Source organism: Myotis daubentonii, chromosome 14 (assembly GCF_963259705.1).
Source record: "Myotis daubentonii chromosome 14, mMyoDau2.1, whole genome shotgun sequence".
Classification (NCBI taxonomy): Eukaryota; Metazoa; Chordata; class Mammalia; order Chiroptera; family Vespertilionidae; genus Myotis; species Myotis daubentonii.
The window spans coordinates 7,493,385-7,511,169 of NC_081853.1; the positions used below are offsets into that span (position 1 = coordinate 7,493,385).

Genomic DNA, 17,785 nt, shown 5'->3' on the forward strand with positions numbered 1-17,785 from the left:
ATCTGCTTGGGAGCGTCTACCGCCCAGGCCAACCGGGGAGCGTCGGGAGGGCGGCCTTCCCGGCGCGGGGTAGTCTTTGTCCGCCGCTCCGAGCTGGGGACCGCGCCGCTCCACCTCCGCCACCCCGGCCCCGGGCGGCGAATTCCGAGGCGGCTGCCGCGCCCGTGCCCGCGCCCGTGCCCACGCCCCCGCGGCGCCGGGACGCGGTGCGAATCCCAGACCCGGTGATCCGTATCTCCCGGCCGGGGCGGGTCCGCAGGCTTCCCGCGCAGCCGGGACCCCGCGCCCGGCAGATGCCCGACTCCAGGAATCCTTGCTGGAAGGGCTGTTAAAAAGCCCCAACCCCCTCTGACCATCTGGCTCCTTCCCCTTGTCTATCGTTTTCCAAACTGTATCTTAAAAAAGTTGGCCCCAAAGTTTAAGGGTTCGGGTACGTGTGTGTGTGTGTGTGTGTGTGTGTGTGTGCGTGTGCGTGCGTGTGACATCCACAGGGTCCCCGTTTGGGGGTGCTGCAGGCCCCCCTCCTTCCCAATCTCCCTTGGCCAGAGACCCTGGCAAGACCCGCTCCAGGACCCGACCCCGCGGGTGCAGTGCAGGCTGGAGCAGGCGCCCATCCCGGGGTCCGGCACAGGGGATCGGAGGGAAATGCGGGGGGTGGGGTGCGGTGGGGGCGGCGGCAAGCTGGCGGGTGACCCACCGCGTGGCCAGCCGCTGGCCAAAGGCGATTAGAAGGCTTAGGCCGGCGTGAGTGTGTGAGAGTGCGCGCGAGGGTGTGGGTGAGCTCCCCAACCCCCACCTGTTTGAAATGCTTTCAAAACGCCAAAGCCAGATCAGCCGCGTTTCCAAAGTTGCAAACAGTTGGAGTAAGACACGTGCGCGTCCCCCTAGCTCCAAGGGGCTGTGCTGCGCCCGGGGCGCTGAGAAAAGGGGAATGAGAGGGGGTGTAAGAAAGCGGGGAATTGGCCTCCTCCTGGAGGGTCGGTTTTAGGACCCAAAGGGAAGCACATCGGAATCTCTCCCTTCGGGAGGGAGGGAAGGGGCGGGCGGGCGGCCGCGGGGCGCATGCGCGCGCGTCTCCTCTCGCCGGCCGCTGCGCTCGGCGGCGCGGAATAGAATGAACTGTAACAAAACAAGCCGAGCCTTTGTATCCGCTTAAAGGGGCCGCAGGCGCTTCCCCCGGCTCCCCCCACCCCCTGGCGCCCAACCCCCGCTCGGCGACGGCGTCTCCGGGGCTCCCAGCAACTGGCCGGACGGGCTTCCCTCACCTTCAGGAACAGCCCGCCCGCGGGGCAGGCAGAGCCGGGCGGGAGGTGAAGAGGAGGCTCCGCGTTTGGAGGAGGCAAGAAAGGAAGGAAGGAAGGAAGGAAAAAATAGCCGGAGCGGCGCAGAGTGGACTCTGGTCCCGGGGAGCGCGGCCGGGCGCCGGAGCGGGGACCGGGAAGCGCCGGAATGCAAACAAAGCTCGCGGGCGCCGGTGCAGAGCTCGCGGGGCCGCCCGGAAAGTTTGTTTGATGATGGCTTGAGTCGGCGTGCGTGCGGGGAGCGAGGCCGCCAAGTTCTCTCTCCCGCGGCGTCCTTTGGAGGGAGACGTCTCTCCCATGAGCCGGCGGGGGCTCGGGGGCTGCGCTGCGGGGGCACCTGTCTCTCGCGTTATTATTTTTGTTTTGGGGGGAGGAGGGGTGTGACTCGTCATGTCGAAAGTGATCCAGAAGAAGAACCACTGGACTAGCAAGGTTCACGAATGCACCGTGAAGCGGGGACCCCAGGGCGAGCTGGGGGTGACGGTGCTGGGGGGCGCGGAGAACGGCGAGTTTCCGTATGTCGGAGCGGTGGCCGCGGCCGCGGCGGCGGAGCTTCCCGGCGGCGGCGAGGGCCCCAGGCTGGGCGCAGGGGAGCTGCTGCTGGAGGTGCAGGGGGTCCGGGTGTCCGGCTTGCCCCGCTACGACGTGCTGGGCGTCCTCGACAGCTGCAAGGAGGCCGTCACCTTCAAAGCCGTCAGACCAGGTAAGGCGGGACGCGCCTCCGGGAGGCTTCCAGAGGCGGGCGGCGGCCTGCGGAGCGGCCCCCGTCCCCTCCCCCCGGGGGGGCATCTCGATTTCCTGCCCCCCTCCCCCTCCGAACGCAGTCTGGAGGGGAAATTGAGGCCGTGCGCCCTGTCGTGGAGAAATACACAAAGTTGTGTAGAGGTTGCGGGTTGTTTGCTCACCTGCCTCGGGAAGAGGGTTGGGTTTGCGCCTGTTTGCCAACCTGTTAGCCAACCTGTTATCTCGGCCACTCAGTGCAGCGCAGTTTCGCCTGGGCCTGGAGGACAGTCGGGGAGCTGAGGCTGGGGGCACAGTGGAGGCTCTCCTGGCTCCTTGGGGGGAGCGTTGCCGCAGGCGCAGCGCTGCGTGCTTTTGCTACTTGTCTGTCCAGACCTGGAGAATGGGTATGAGCGAGGGCAGGGCCAATTGGACCTTCTCCATTAGAAAATCATCTTTACCCCACAACGCTCCGGGTGGGTTGGGGTGCCCATGTTCCTGGGCCATTCACTCTACAGCTGGAGGACGCACGTGTCTCCTTCTGCGGCTCAGCCCGAAGGCTTGGGGGGCGGGGAGCTGGAGGAGGGAAGGAGGGGTATGTCCCGCTTGGGGCCAATCTAGACTAGCCCAAGTTGATGCTGCACCACCATCTCACCCATCACTGCCACCACCATCTCACCCATCACTGCCATCTTCACCCCGGATGCTGAGGATAGGGATAGCTATTACTCATCATTAACTTACTCTGTGCCAGACTCTGTGAAACGCTTTCCTTGCATTGTCTGGTTCTGAGTCACAAGAATCCTTATAAGCCCACATTACAGATAAGGAAACGGATTGACATCCCTTAAGTTACTTGCCCAGGGTCACACAGGTACCAAAATGAGGGTTTGAGCCTTGGCTGTAGAGCCTGAAGCACTGAGGCGGGAGAGGTGGGGAGCTGACCCTTGGGGAGGGGAGCGGCTGACTTGTGAGGAGGGAGTGGAAGCAAGTCCCTCTCAGAGTCTGTAGAGGAGTGATGTCCTGCTGGTGGTGGGGAGTCCCTTACCTGCTGGAGTTGGTGAGGGCAAGGGATGGTCCAACAGCGATTCCCCAAGGCACCCCTGGGACTACCCATGTCCGACACAGTTTCTCTGCCATGAAAGCTGCAGGAAGTGGCAGAGTTGCCTGTGGTGAAAATGCCCATGTGTGCCTGCTGGTCTGGAGGGGCAACAGCAGCTGGAGGAGCATGCAAAGGGAAGAAGGGCTGCTAGTCCTGCCTGGTTAACAGGCCTGTTCCAGATGAGGCAGGAAGGGGCCAGCAGAGTAGAGGGGGTGGGTGAGGGGCGGGGGGTGGGGGTGGGGGGCGGCTGAGACCAGGCAGAGTAGACCCAGCCTTTTAGCTTTGGGAGCCGAGGGGTGACAGTCCTGGAAAGCTCCTTCCATTATGTCCTCTCTCCTTCTTGGACACCTTCTCCAAGAAGCCCTCCAACAACCAACCAGGATGAACAAATCCTTCCTCCTCTGAGGTGCCCTAAGGCTCTACCTCTTAGTTTTTTCTTTGTTCTAAAGCGTGAGTTAGATCTCTGGCCTCATTTCCATACAAGGTAGTAAGCACATGGAAGGAGAGAGTGCTTCATTCGTTGCTTATCTCCCCAGGCTTTGCTTGAGGGCCAATTCCTGGCCTCACCAGAGAATGTGTCCTTATCTGTAGACTGGCTTTTTTGAGGGTATTCCATAAGCTAATAAGCAAAAAGTATGCAGAACAGTGCCTTGCACATTGAAAGTGTTCAATAAAAAATGAGCTATTATTGTTATATTTGAATTGAATTTGAGCAGTTATTTATTTCTAAGTCTAGCTGTTAGTGTTAGTTACCTGGATTGTGAGTTTCTTGATAGGACTGTAGAGGACATTCTGTGTGAAAGCATTTGATGGGAGCAGCTACTGGTCTCAGTTCAGGGCATTTTGGGGGAATGGGTGCCATCTATCTAGTTGGGGATCTCCAGGTGTCCATTGGGTTCTGCATGGGAGCTGTTTTCCGCATCAATATGCAGTGTGTGGCTGAACCTTTTTCAGGAGTTAGCAGAGGTCTTGGAGGCATTGTCCCAGCCAGGGCTGCCTCATCCTGGAACTCAGGAAGGGTTGGTCAGATAATCAAGTGTGTTTGGAATCAGACTTCTCTGGGTTGGAAGAAGATGGTAGTGTCTCCAAGTGTTACGTTGTTCCCTTCACCCAGAATCATTCCACGCGCAGCACAGGACTGTCCACAGCAAGTGTGTGTGTAAATATTCTAGTCCTCCTTGTGGTGGGATAGAATAAGGATGTGGATGGGGACTCTCGATTGGCCTGGAATCTGCTACAAAATGAAAGCTACTTCGTGTGATAATTACACAGGCATAGTTAGCTCTTTAACATCATTAAAGAAACTGTGGCACTAGAGAGCATTTCCCTGATCTTCTGATCCCTCTTTTATATTGAGAATATGATTTAAATTATGCCAGGATTGCGCTTACTGGGCCTTGATTACTGTGTTTTAATCATATTAGGTAGGCTCATACTTGGTACATGGAAAGGAAAATGTTGCTTTTGTGTTGTCTGCACCGTGAGCTAGCCACTCCCAGGGACATGGGCCACTGCGGGTGCTGTCTGTATGGAAATGTCACTGTCTCCTTGTGGAAGAAAGTTCTGCTTCTATTTCATGGTAGGTCTCTGGAAATATGCACAGACCAAAATAGTCTGTAGCAAATGGTATTATATGAAGCAGGCCTGGATTGTGAAGGAATCAATCTAAATGGATTACCAGGTTGGAGTTAATTCATTTTATTTTCATTTATTTATTTTTTAAAAAATGTATTTTATTGATTTTTTACAGAGGAAGGGAGAGGAATAGAGAGTTAGAAACATCAATGAGAGAGAAACATCGACCAGCTGCTTCCTGCACACCCCCCCACCCTCCGCACCCCCGCCACTGGGGATGTGCCCGCAACCAAGGTACATGCCCTTGACCAGAATCGAACCTGGGACCCTTCAGTCCGCAGGCCGATGCTCTATCCACTGAGCCAAACTGGTCAGGGCTGGAGTTAATTCATTTTAAAGGGAGAAATGCCTAAAAAATTTTACATCTCTATGCTATATGAGTGTTGTTATTATTTTTAATGTATGTATGTATTTATGTTTTTATTGATTTTAGAGGCGGGGGGGGGGGGGGGGGAGAAACATAGATCGGCTGCTTCCTGCTTGCCCCTTATTGGGGATCTAGCCAGCAACCTGGGCATGTGCCCTGAATGGGAATCAAACCAGCCACCTCTCGGTGCATGGGACAGTGTTCAACCAAATGAGCCACACTGGCCACGGTTAAATAAATGTTATTATATATATATGTTAGAGACCTATTGCATGAAATTCATGCAGGGGGAGGGTGTCCCTCAGCCCGGGCCTGTACTCTCTCTAATCTGAGACATCCCTCTGACAATCCAGGACCGCTGGCTCCTAACCACTCGCCTGCCTGCCTGCCTGACTGCCCCTAACCAGTTCTGCCTGCCAGCCTGATCACCCCCTAACCACTCCCCTGCCAGCTTGATTGACGCCTAACTGCTCCCCTTGGGGCCTGATCGCCCCCAACTGTCCTCCCCTGCCGGCCTGATCGCCCACAACTGCCCTCCCCTGCAGGCCTGGTCCCCCTCAACTGCCCTCCCCTGCCAGCCTAGTCACCCCCAACTGCCCTCCCCTGCTGGCCTGGTCGCCCCCAATTGCCCTCCCCTGCAGGCCTGGTTGCTCCCAGCTGTCCTCCCCTGCCGGCCTGATTGCCCACAATTGCCCTCCCCTGCTGGCCATCTTGTGGTGACGTGAGGGCATCGCGTGAGGGCACGAGGACCACCTAGGGTTTTATTAGTATAGATAATAAAGCATATATGTATACTTTATAAGTATATATTTACCTATAGTAAAACTAGTGACTCGGTGCATGGATTCGTGCACATTGAATGGAAATTAATTAGAAGGTGGCCAGCAGGGTGGGACTGGCTGAGATGGGCTGGACACGCCCTGGAGCCAACCCCCCACTGTTCCTCCTCCCCAGTGTCTGCAGAGTGAGCGGGTCCCTCTGGCAGGTGGGGTCTCTCGGCCTGGCCTGCAGGGATCAGGCTGAAACTGGCTCTCTGACATGCCCTGAGGGGTCCTGGAGTGAGAGAGGGCACTCTGCAAAGTTGCTGTCCTACAGGGTGTGCAGTAAACCAGATTTAGGGTCGACAGTGCCCCAACAACAACGTAACCCATGGCCGAAGGTGGAATCGTGCAGCCCCACGAGGACTCGGGCTCCCTCCTCTCTGGTTTTGGGGTGCATCACCCAAGAACCACTACTGCCAAGTCACTGCAGCTTGGCAGCTCCTGTGTTTAGTGTCTGCCCCCTGGTGGTCAGTGCACATCATAGAGATCGGTCAGATGGTCGGACACTTAGCATATTAGCCTTTTATGTATATAGATCAGTGATGGCGAACCTTTTGAGCTCGGCGTGCCAGCATTTTGGAAACCCTAACTTAACTCTGGTGCCGTGCCACATATAGAAATTTTTTGATATTTGCAACCATAGTAAAACAAAGATTTATATTTTTGATATTTATTTTATATATTTAAAAGCCATTTAACAAAGAAAAATCAACCAAAAAAATGAGTTCGCCTGTCACCTCTGACACGTGTGTCATAGGTTCGCCATCACTGATCTAGATGCACACTTTTAAGTATATTGTTTGCTGAGTTTTGACCATGGTATATGCTCATGTTATCTTCACCCAGATCAAGATATAGAACCCCAGAAATTTCTGTCATGTCTCCTTCCAGTCAGTTCCCCCCCACCCTCCAGAGGCAAAGGCTGTTTGATTTCTTTCACCAGGAATTACTTCTGTCTATTATTGAAATTCACACAAGTGAAATGATGCAGTATGTACTCTTTTTTTTGTTTTTTTATTGATTTCTTACAGAGAGGAAGGGAGAGAGATAGAGAGCCAGAAACATCGATGAGAGAGAAACATTGATCAGCTGCCTCCTGCACATCCCCCACTGGGGATGTGCCCGCAACCCAGGTACATGCCCTTGACCGGAATCGAACCCGGGACCTTTCAGTCCGCAGGCCGAAGCTCTATCCACTGAGCCAAACCGGTTTCGGCAGTATGTACTCTTTGTCTGGCTATTTTCACGCAGCAAAATATTTTGGAGATTTCATATTATTGTGAGCATCATTGTTCCTTTTTATTATTGAGTAGTATTTCACTGTATACACATACCAGTTTGTTTATATTTTTGTTCATCTATGGACATTTGGACTATTGATCATTTTTTGGCTATTGAATAATAGCTAGGTGAATAAAGCTGTTACAAATGTTGTAGTTGCTCCACATTTTTGCTAATCTTTGATCTTGTCTGTTTTTTGATGTTGAGCCATTCTTATGTGGGAAAAGAAAAAAGTAATTCAGGAGAATTTGCTACAGGATGTAGCGAGTCTTATGAAGCACTTGCATTAGACTGTGCCAGGCCCTTGGCTAAGCTAGTGCTTGATGGGCATTTTGATTTTTATTCCTCATAACTTAGGCGTCAGGAACTGAGGGCCGGAGAGTTTGGGTGGCTTTTCTAAGGGCCATACAAGTGGCAGAAGTAGAGCTGGAGCTTAGCTGTGTTGGATTTAAAAACCTATACTCCCAGTCCTGGGTGAGTGGGTCTCAAGTAGGGACCCCTGACCAGTGGCATTGATATCATCGGGAAACTGGTCAGATTGCACATTCCGTCCCCACTGACGCTGAAGCTCATGGGGGTGCAGCCTGTGGGGTGTTTGTAACAAGCCCCCCCTGATTCTGATGCCTGCTCAGTACTGAGTACCACTGCTGTAGGGTATGGACATACAGTGAGGAAATGGCAGTAGCTGAGGCAGGTGACCTGGGCTCCAGGTCAGCCAGCTAGTCACCCTCTTTGGGCCCAAGTTTCTTCTTGCCAGAAAGGAGTGGGTGTGCCCCTGCAGGTCTTTTGTACTCAAAATGCGGCAATTCCACGAATAACTTAGACTTCAAAAGTTTAAAATGGTGTGATTGTAGTTTCCCAAACTGGTAATATTATAGGCTATGCGTACATATTTTTGTAGGTGAATTTTGTGGTTTTTGCAAATTACCCAGGAACCGAAACAGTCTCTCCACTTTTATTTTATTTTTTTTTTGAGACAAAATAGAGACAATAAATAAGACACAATTTAGAAACTACAGCACCACCACCTGGCCCTTCCTTCACGGGAATGAGGGGATGATGACACATACAATTGAATATAGTTCTCTGTGCCTTTCTTTGTTTTGTTTTGATGTTATGTGTTTATTTTGAACAATTGGAAGATGTGACAGTAGTTCTAAAACAAAATTCTGTTCTCATCTGAAAACACAGCGCTTCGTCTTTCTTGGTTTCCCACAAATTCTGCTTCAGGGTCTCTGGGCTTGCTTTTTCTTCCCCCCCGTAAAGTCACAAGGTTGACTTCTCCCCTGGTGTCCCTTCAGAGAGACCTTCAGCGGGCTGCTCATCGGTGCTGTGCTGCTCCATGACTACGACCAGCTCCGGAAAGGGAGGCCCTGGTTTGTAGCATCACTGGAGATGGGAAGAGCTGCGTGCGATCAGTTTTCCAGAGTCAGTGTGAGCTGGCCTTGCACTCCGCTCACCTGCGGAGGACAGCTCCCGGGCCCCTCGTCACCCCTAATCTTGTGTGTGTCTTCATAGCCTTGTCACATTTTCATAGTCTTGTTTCTTCTTTATTGTTTGTCTCCTCTCCCACTGGAATGTAAGATCCACGAAAACAAGGAGCTTTACTCACTTATCCGTCCCTCCATTTGTCCGGGCCTAAAATAGTACCCGGCAAATCATAGGTGCTCACTAAAATACTTTGGATGCATGAATGAATTTTCCAGTGTCGCTTCTTACATAAGTGCAGACTAGACCATCTTCAACATATTTCCCTCTTAACTCCCTATTCATCTTTCATTTCTTCTCATTTAGGATCATAAAACGTTCACTTCCTCATCACCAGATCTTTCATTTAGCTGGTTCCCCGTGTCTAATAATTTAGACTGAGCTATAAATAAACAAATGACTGACATTTAATGAATTATATTTCAGTATTTCTGCCTGTTGACTCCTGGAGTTTGCGAAGTGAAAATTCAGATGTTCCGCAGGCAGGATGATAGGGGGTTGTTCTGTTTTCTGTTGGTGTGGGACCTGCGCTATGTTAAGATCTATAAGAATGACCCTTTACCTCCGTTTTCTTGTAGCATTGTCTCTTTGTACAATTTTCCCAACCACCAGCAAATCAGATCTTTGCTACAGAAAGTCTGATTTTGTCCTTTCTTGCTCTTAAATTGTGTTTTGTGTTTATATATCTTTTTTCTTTTTTAACTTAAACTTTCAAAGATCAATCTGTTTTTGTTCTTGGTGCCAACAGACCACTCTCTGAAGGGTGTTTTAGGTTCCACTGTGGAACATTCCATAGTTTTTACAAAAAATAATGCAAGGACAGGCAGCCCAACTCGTGCATTGTTTCCAGTGGCCACCCTTTGCCAATGGCTGTGGTATTTAAAAATAGACTAACTTCACTTTATGATGCAATGCATACAGTTGGCTCACTACGTTTGCTGGCATCCATTCCCCTGCTGGTTTTAGAGGGCAGAATTGATGATATCCACCAAAGGGAATTAAGTGGTTTATAAGCGAAAACATTCTGACATCTCCGTACCACAAGGGTTTATATGAAGGATGTTGCTTTATAAACGATGGTTATTTAATGCAAAACACCCGTCTCTGATGTTAGCGGTCTCTTCCTTGAGTTTGTATATGTGTGTAACAGGATATACTGATTTTGTATACACTGAGAATAAAGGCTGTCAAATTTGTTAAGGACTGACATTCACATCCTAAGAAAGTAGGTTAGTGCGTTCCCGTCTGTCTTCATGCAGCTCATAAGTTGAGCTCCATAACCTTGAAAAATCCCTAGTCAATACTGGAGCTTTGCTGTGTGCATCCCTGTGGATGTCCGCATCCCCATGTAGTATTTCTGATGGATTTGTGTTGGCGTTTCCATAGCTGCACCCCCGTGACGTCAAGGACATGCCTGTCATATTAACTTGTGCTCTATAGTCCGGTGTCCTGGGGAGCATCCGGTGTGTTCTGGATGTCATCTTTTCAGAAGGCATGTTGCGAAATTAGAAAATGTAATTTGAACAGTGTCTTCTATGATTAAATAAGCTTCTCTTTTTATAGCTAAGTAATTAAATAATGGAGTAACCCCTTATTTATGATAATTTCCATAGTCTCTATCCCAGAGTGAAAGCCAGGTCCTTACAGTGACTGGCAGGACCCCCAGGATATGGCCCAGGACATGCCTTCTCTGCCCTGTCCGTGGCCTGCAGGTCTTTACGTGGACATCTGGAAGGATTGCTTCCTCATGAACTTCAAGTCTCTTCCAAATGTCACCTTCTCAATGACACCTCCTCCTCTGACCTCATTATTTAAAACCGTAACTCCACTGCCTCTTGTCATTCCCTCTTCCCCTTCTCTGCCTTATTTTACTCTGTAGTATGTAAATAATTTCAGAATAAGTAAGTTCCGTGTTTTGTCTCTTCTTTCTAGAACATAAGCTCTGAGAGGGCAGGGATGTGTTTGATCCTGTTCCCTACTGCCCCCCCAGCCCCCAGAATAGTGCCTGGTACAGAGGAGTTGTTCAAGTATTTCTTGACAGCCACTGTCAAGTTTAGAATAAGTCTCTGTCGAGCTCAGTTGCCTCTAAAAATTCCGATGTTTGAAAGTCTCTGGCAATTTAGGTATTTTGTGATGGATCACGTTAAACTTGCTAAGGGTTTAACATTTGCAGTCTCTGGCTGGGGATAAGTAGAGCTTAGCTGATGGATGTAGGAATATTTTCCAAGACAGAGAGCATTGCTAGCCTGCTTCCGTTACGGGTTTAGGGCAGCACGTGCTGAGTGTCAGGGGACTTTGCAGACTCTCAGCCTCACATGGACTAGGAGAGGTTTTGCGGGCACTGTCGGCTGTGTGTACCGACTCTGTCACCATCTCCAGTGTCGGGAGAGCAAGTTATGTAAGAGAATTACACTCTCTCGGCTAAGGTGTCAACCCCAGCATTACTGCCTATGGAGGCATTTGGTGGGCCTTTCATGGGATTCAGTTATGTTTTCCACGGCAAGGCTAATCTTTCAGCCCATTATGAGGTAAGTTTCGAAGCTCTCTTTATGGACAGTGGCTTGATGGTGCAATTAAAAGGCAATTATGCCCTGATTGTAAGCTATGTTTCAAAATGATTGCAATATACAGTGTTAACAGGATTGCAGCGCTGCTTGTAAAATTATCCGCAAATATCAGCTTCTCAGTGTTGTCGGTTCTCAGGTTTTGGACTCAGGTTGGCTGGGGTAGAAGGCAGGCTCCTCCATATCTTAGTGGGTGACCCAGGGCGAGAGACTTCACCTCTTTATGCCCGATGTCTCCCTCTGAAAATAGGGATAGTAACGGTACCTACTTCTTAGGGCTGATGGAAGACTAACGTGACATTTAAGTAAGCCTCATGGCACAGGGCCACTATTATTTGAATGTTCCTTGTCTGAATGCACTTGGAAGAGAGGAATCTCTTGAGAGATGGAGATTGTGGTACACAGGTCCCTGGAGAGCTTTTCAAGTCTGAAAAAAACCCTCATTTTTCTGCATGATTCAGATGCTGCTTTTTAAAAAGGTTGGGATTAGGTCAGACAAATTGAAGAAAACCTTTAGATCTCAGCAAGCGTAGGTGGAGGTCTAAGCTGCCTGAACTTCTCCCACATTGTCATTGGTGACAATGGATTCTAATGATTGTCATCAGGCTGCAGGTTGCGGTAAGGCACGAAGGAATGACAAGTCCTCTCCTTTTTTTTCTGGGCGTCCTGGGCAGCAGGGATGAGCCTTGAGAACATTACACTGAGGACCTGTGGTCTTCCTGGCATCAGACCTGGGCTCCCAGATCAGGAATGGCTGGGAAGAAAGTGGAACTTGGTGTTATAAGGGTTTGCAGTCAGACTGGTTGTGTTCAAGTCCAGGCTCTGCCACTTCCCAGCCTAGCCACCATGGGCACATTAACCTCCCAGAACCTCAGTTGAAAATGAGAATAATACTCGTAGGGTGGTTGTGAGGATGAAATGAGAAAATGTATGCAAAACACTCAGTCCTTTGCTTGGCACTTAAGTGGTGCTTACCGAAATACCTTCATGGTGGCAGCTGTGTTAATTTTCATTTGAGAAATGGAGACTCCTCAGTGAGTTCCTCTAAAGGAGTGGTTCTTCCCGGGAAATTTGCCCCCAGGGGACATCTGGCAATGTTTGGAAACATTTTTGGTTAACAGCTGAGGGTAGGGCGTGCTACTGGCATTTAGGGAGTAGAGGCCAGGGATGCTGCTGAACATGCAAAGCATAGCCTTGCACCAGAGAATTCTGAGCCCCAAAGAGCAATAAGGCTGAGGTTGAGAAAGTGGCTGTAAGGAAAAACTCCATGCTTAAGATTGGGAATGTGAATTCGGAGTGGTAAACTAATAATAACTATTATTTATTGCTACATTTTTAATTTTTTTAACTAAAAAATTAATTTTTTTTCAATTGCAGTTTACATTCAATATTATTTGGTATTGGTTTCAAGTGTACAGCATAGTGTATACTTTACAAAGTGTTCCCCCTGACATTTCCAGTGCTCACCTGGAACCATACATAGTTATTACAGTATTATTGACACTATTTCTTATGTTGTAGTTTTACATCCCCATGACTGTTCTGTAACCACCAATCTGTTCTTCCCAATCGCTTCACCTTTTATACCCAGTCTCCCTCCCCTCTTCCCTCTGGCCTCCATCTGCCTGTTCTCTGTTGATCTTCTGACATGTCACTGACATAGGTTTGGGCTTCACCTGGGTAGATGATGTCATTCTGTTTTAGCCATGAGAAACTTAGCTGGGGAGGTCAGGTAATTATCCTGGCGCCCAGGCAGCTGACACGGATGAGATTCAAATTAGGATCCTGGTTCCAACATTCTTATCCTTGGTTTTGTCCAGAAAAAGGACCAGGTGCTGGGGCATCCAGTCTGAACCCCCAGCCGCTGGGCTAGATGGGGAAGACAAGCATGTCTGACATCCTGGGGTTGATGGGCCCTTCTATATAATGAGTTTGGAGAAGGAAGGTGTCAATTGATTTGAAAGAATCTACATTGGCTGTAGATCCAGGGGGTGGGAGAAGGTGAAGCCGAGAAAGTTCTGGGACAGGTGCATGGTAATGAAGAAGTATTTGATGCTTCTAGATTGGTTGTGGGTTAAAGTTGGGAAAGTTCGTGCATAAGCAAGTTGTGGTGGCATCCAGTGGTCAGCTAATCCTGTTAGGTAAGAACTGAGTAGCTGCTTGGAGGTGGATTCAGTGCTGATACACATCAGGTATGTGAGCAGTATTTTGTTGGTTTTGGCCCATGGCTGATAACTGATGAACTCTCCTCGTCTCCTCTTCCCACCCTTTGGTCTGCTGTAATTTAATTCATTCAGCATTTTTCTCTTGTCAGTTTCTACATTAGAAAAGTCTTGACTCCATGTCCTTTTCCTGTGGGAGTCAGTGTGGATGCACCTCTCAGAGGCTGTCCCACTGCTGCTTGAGACAGCAGGACAGGCCAGGTGGCCCCAGCGAAGACAGTCCTAGAAATAGACCATCGACTCCAGCGTGTTTACCTGCCGAACACAGAGCGGGCTGCCTCAGTTCTGCTCGTCTGCCTTCTGTTTTCTCCGATCTCCCTTACAACCCTGCCGATTCCTTCCTCTCTGCTCTCCTTTTTCTCCCACGAATGTCAGGATTTCAAGGGTCACAACAGACTTGTACTAGTAATTCAGATTTGCTGCTCTGGGCTATATGCTTCTTGAATTCTTGAAGCCAGCATCCTTGTTTTTGAGCTTTTGTAATCTCTGTCTTCTGTCGGTGTTCAATGAATATTTGTTGCATTGAATTCTTTTGAGGGTAACGAGTAGGCATAACTTTTAGATTAAAAAAAAATTCTTGTTTAAGATCTTGTTGGCTAGAAAATCCATGGCTTTTTTTAAAGGCATATTAAATATACTTAGCCATATGTCTGACTTTTCCGTGATGATTTAACATGGTTGTCTGCCAGTTGTTGTAGCATTTTGAACTGTAGAGAAAATATTGAATTAATTGTGTTGAAGGTCGCAGAGGGCCTTCATTCTGACCAGATGTGTTCAGAGAGTGAACCTATTGCTTATGTAATGTGGCCACGGAAGGCATCACTTGGGCTTGATTTAAATAGTCAGTTTTTTACCACCTGGATTCTTGGCCCAGCGTTAGAATTTACATCTGAGAGGGAAAGCCTGTTCATTTCCTCCTCCAGCTACCATCAGCCTGCTGCAGTCTGTGCGACTTGGTTAGAAATTCAAAACTCAAGGTCAAGTTGTTAAGAAAGAACTTCAGTTTGGAGCACATGGGTTTTATATTTTTACTGATTTTTTTTTTTTAAAGCATAGGCTTCTAGATTTTGGTTTCTGATCTTTTAAAAACTCAAATAGTATTGTGACTGTCCATCGTTGGTCTGTGCTTTTACAGCTTGTTTTTCCTGGTGAAATTTAGTTTTGTCCCTTCATTTAAACAGTGTGTGCAATACAGAAAGATGTGAATATAAAAGAAAAATGTATCCACATTGCTCATTCATTGCAGAGAAATACACATTGTTAACCATATATATATGTATATATGTATTCATGCACACACATATATACATATATATGAAATACACACAAACATATATATTTTTATAGACTTTTTAGGGTCTTTTTCTTATGAAAATTGGAACATACAATACATACTTTGTGCCTAACGATATATCAGGGATGTTTTTTCTTCACTATCTTTATATATCTACTTTATCATTACAATTTTTTGGTTGTATTATAATGTATTAAGCCATGCTTCAGTTGTATTATAATGTATTAAACCATTATAATCTAATAAATTATAACATATTAAAGGATGAACGGTTAGGCTGTTTTCAGTTTTCTACTTTTCACACACATTGATGAATATTCTAATACATGTATGTTAGTGAACTTCTTCAGATAGGTGTCTAGAATTCTTGGCAGACATGGATTTTATCTTTTTAAGACTTAATAGCTACCACTGTGGTGCTCTTCAGAGAGCATGTCAACTTCTGTCCCTGCAACTTATATTGTGTGAGTCTTGTATTTCTTCACTTATCTCAGTTAGAATAGATACTACCTAGCACTGGAATTGTTTATTTATAATAGTCATCACAAACTCAAATACTGAGCAGGTATTTGAAAAGACATTAGGGAGCGGTGGGGACTGGGGTGAATGGGAAGAGCATGTCTTGCTCAGAGGGAGCAGCTGACACTCAGCTTCAGCTTACTGCTACCACGTGCGAACATTGGCCCAGTGCTGCCAGGTTGTTCAAGTTTTCACGAGAAACCAGAAGTTTGAATATGTTAAAAAAAACCACCAACTCTGCCATTTTAAAAATGTTGGTTCAGAGTCATTTCAAAGCATGGATGAACCAAACAAAACACATCTGGGAGCCATATTTGGTCCTCAGGCGACAAGCTTGCAACCTCTTATTTATGCATTTGTCTCTCACTTGATGTCTCTCACACTTCATCTCTTAATTACAGTGATCACATTTCTTACCCCTGTCTATATTCTCAGGGCCCAGGAGACTGACCAACGCGCAGTGAGGGCCCGTAGGTGTGCGTCAGAGTGAATAATAAGTTCCAGAAGTGGTCTAGTTTGTCACTTTAGTCCATGTTAGTTTATTTGGGGCCCACCTGGTGACAACACCTCCATTCTAATTGTGAAGAGCTGGGGAGAGGGTATATTTTGACAGCTGATCGTAATTCATGGTTCTGGTCTGCTGACTCTTAGAACTGGGTATAAAATAGCATCTTGATGATGACATTTATATGAATATGTACTGGAAATATATATTCTCTGCTTTTAACTGTTTATACTGTGAAATATGTAGCCTTACAAATAAAAGAATGAATGAACTTTATGTAAATCTTTTAGGGAGGTTTGGTTTTAAATGTATCTGGGAAGTTCCTAATACCATGACTTGTTTGGACATTATACAGGTAAATAAGGACCCTAACCTTTATTCCAAGAGTGGATGCTTTCTGAACATGATTAACTCTAAGACCAGTGGGCATCTGTTTTTCAGGGACCGTGTTAAAGGTAGTTTTGTTGTTTGAAAACCAGTGCAGACCTTCTGGCTTTCCTGCGATGTCATGGATTGCTCTGCATATTCATGTTGGGTGCTGGGCCTCCGGCAGCAGGGTGGGGGAAGGGGCTCCGGTAATTCAGAGTAGAAGGTAAGTCAGTGCAGTTTTCTATCAAGGAGCCAGTCCAGGAAGGGCCTCAATACAATGAGGACTATACCGTGGGCAGTAAAAGCTCAACATGGAGTTCACGTTTTGCGAGGTTTGGATTTGGACTGTGTTTCTGTTCTCCTTAAGAACATTTCAAGAGGCTGTCAAGTAACTCAAAGCTTAGATAGGATATTCTATATGTAATTAGGACTTTGGATGTGAGATAAGACTCAGGACAGTTTTCAAGTTTCGACAACTGTATGCCCTGATCCACTCCCTTCTTTATTATAATCACTTCTGGGGCACCCACAGTTCCCCTGAGTTGGCATGAACTTTGGCTTCTGTTTCTTTAAAATGCTTCAGGATAAGATGCAGCAGGGAAAGCCCGTATTCCATGGTGTTTTAGTACGGGAAGTGCCTGATAAAATCCCCGGGCTTTGGTCTTTGGGAAAGAGGAGAGTGCAGCCACAGTGAGCCATGCCGAGTGCAGAGCCCCGGTTAAGCATCTCCATGGTGTATATGGCAGTTCTTTAGAAAGCACAGTGTTCTCTCTATATTCACATAGTGTACACATCTCATTATTCAGAAGAGAGGAGTCAGAGAGAGGATGCCCAGCAGGGAAAAAAATTCACGTCGCTGTTGTCTATTTCTGTCTCTCCAAATCTGTGGGGAAATACTGCCATCAGTAAGAAACGCCTGGCTTTCGTAAGCAGTGTGCATCTTCCTGGGGTTCATTTTAGCTAAAAGTGGAAGCTCAAGCAATTCTGTGTGAAATAATGATCTCACGGGAAGGTGACTGTGGGAAGGCATTAGTGGGAATGTGATAGCTGGTTACTGTTGAAGTCCTTTTTGGTGGAAGGAGCCTGTCTGGTTTAATAAAACATGGTGGTGAGTCATCCTATTGCCAGAATTCCTGAGGGGAAGAGATGTTCTGAAAAGGCTGCAGGGTCTTTGGGCCCTGTGTACCTGTTGCCAGGCACTTGCCTTGACCTGGTGGCTGCCGGCAGCTTGCAGGCAGAGCTGCTCGGAGAAAATGATCAGCTTTGGAAATAGGGGCCCACAAATTAAGTTTGCATGAAAGGAAAGTGCATCAGAATTACCCGGGAGAATTTTCAAGGTGTGGGCGTCTGGGGGTGACTTCATTAGTGGTGCTGACTCAAGTCTCCCTGCCCAGCACAGCCTGATGCCCCGACCCCAGAGAGTGGTCCACACACAGCCACTGATTCAGAATCACCCAGGTGTTCATGAAATATGGGGATCACTAGGCCCCAGTCCAGATCTTATGATCAGAACCCTGGGCAGTAGGCCCTGTGACCCCACCAGTGTTTAAAAAAGTTCTGGCTGATTGTGGGAAGTCCTAAAATACTGGCCTTTTCA

General features: G+C 48.0%; 1 protein-coding gene across 16 annotated transcripts in view; it reads left to right on the forward strand.

Annotated features, from left to right (window-relative positions):
* Positions 1-1,079: 1,079 nt before the first annotated feature.
* The window catches only part of MAGI1 (membrane associated guanylate kinase, WW and PDZ domain containing 1), a 559,916-nt gene continuing 543,210 nt past the window's right edge, over positions 1,080-17,785 (forward strand). For 13 of the 16 annotated variants that reach the window (XM_059663036.1, XM_059663038.1, XM_059663040.1 and 10 more), the window contains exon 1: positions 1,080-2,004. In XM_059663036.1, the coding sequence (XP_059519019.1) occupies positions 1,692-2,004 (313 nt within the window). In that variant the 5' untranslated portion in view covers positions 1,080-1,691. The remainder of the gene's footprint in view (positions 2,005-17,785) is intronic. The other 3 variants (XM_059663045.1, XM_059663051.1, XM_059663050.1) reach the window with 1 other exon arrangement.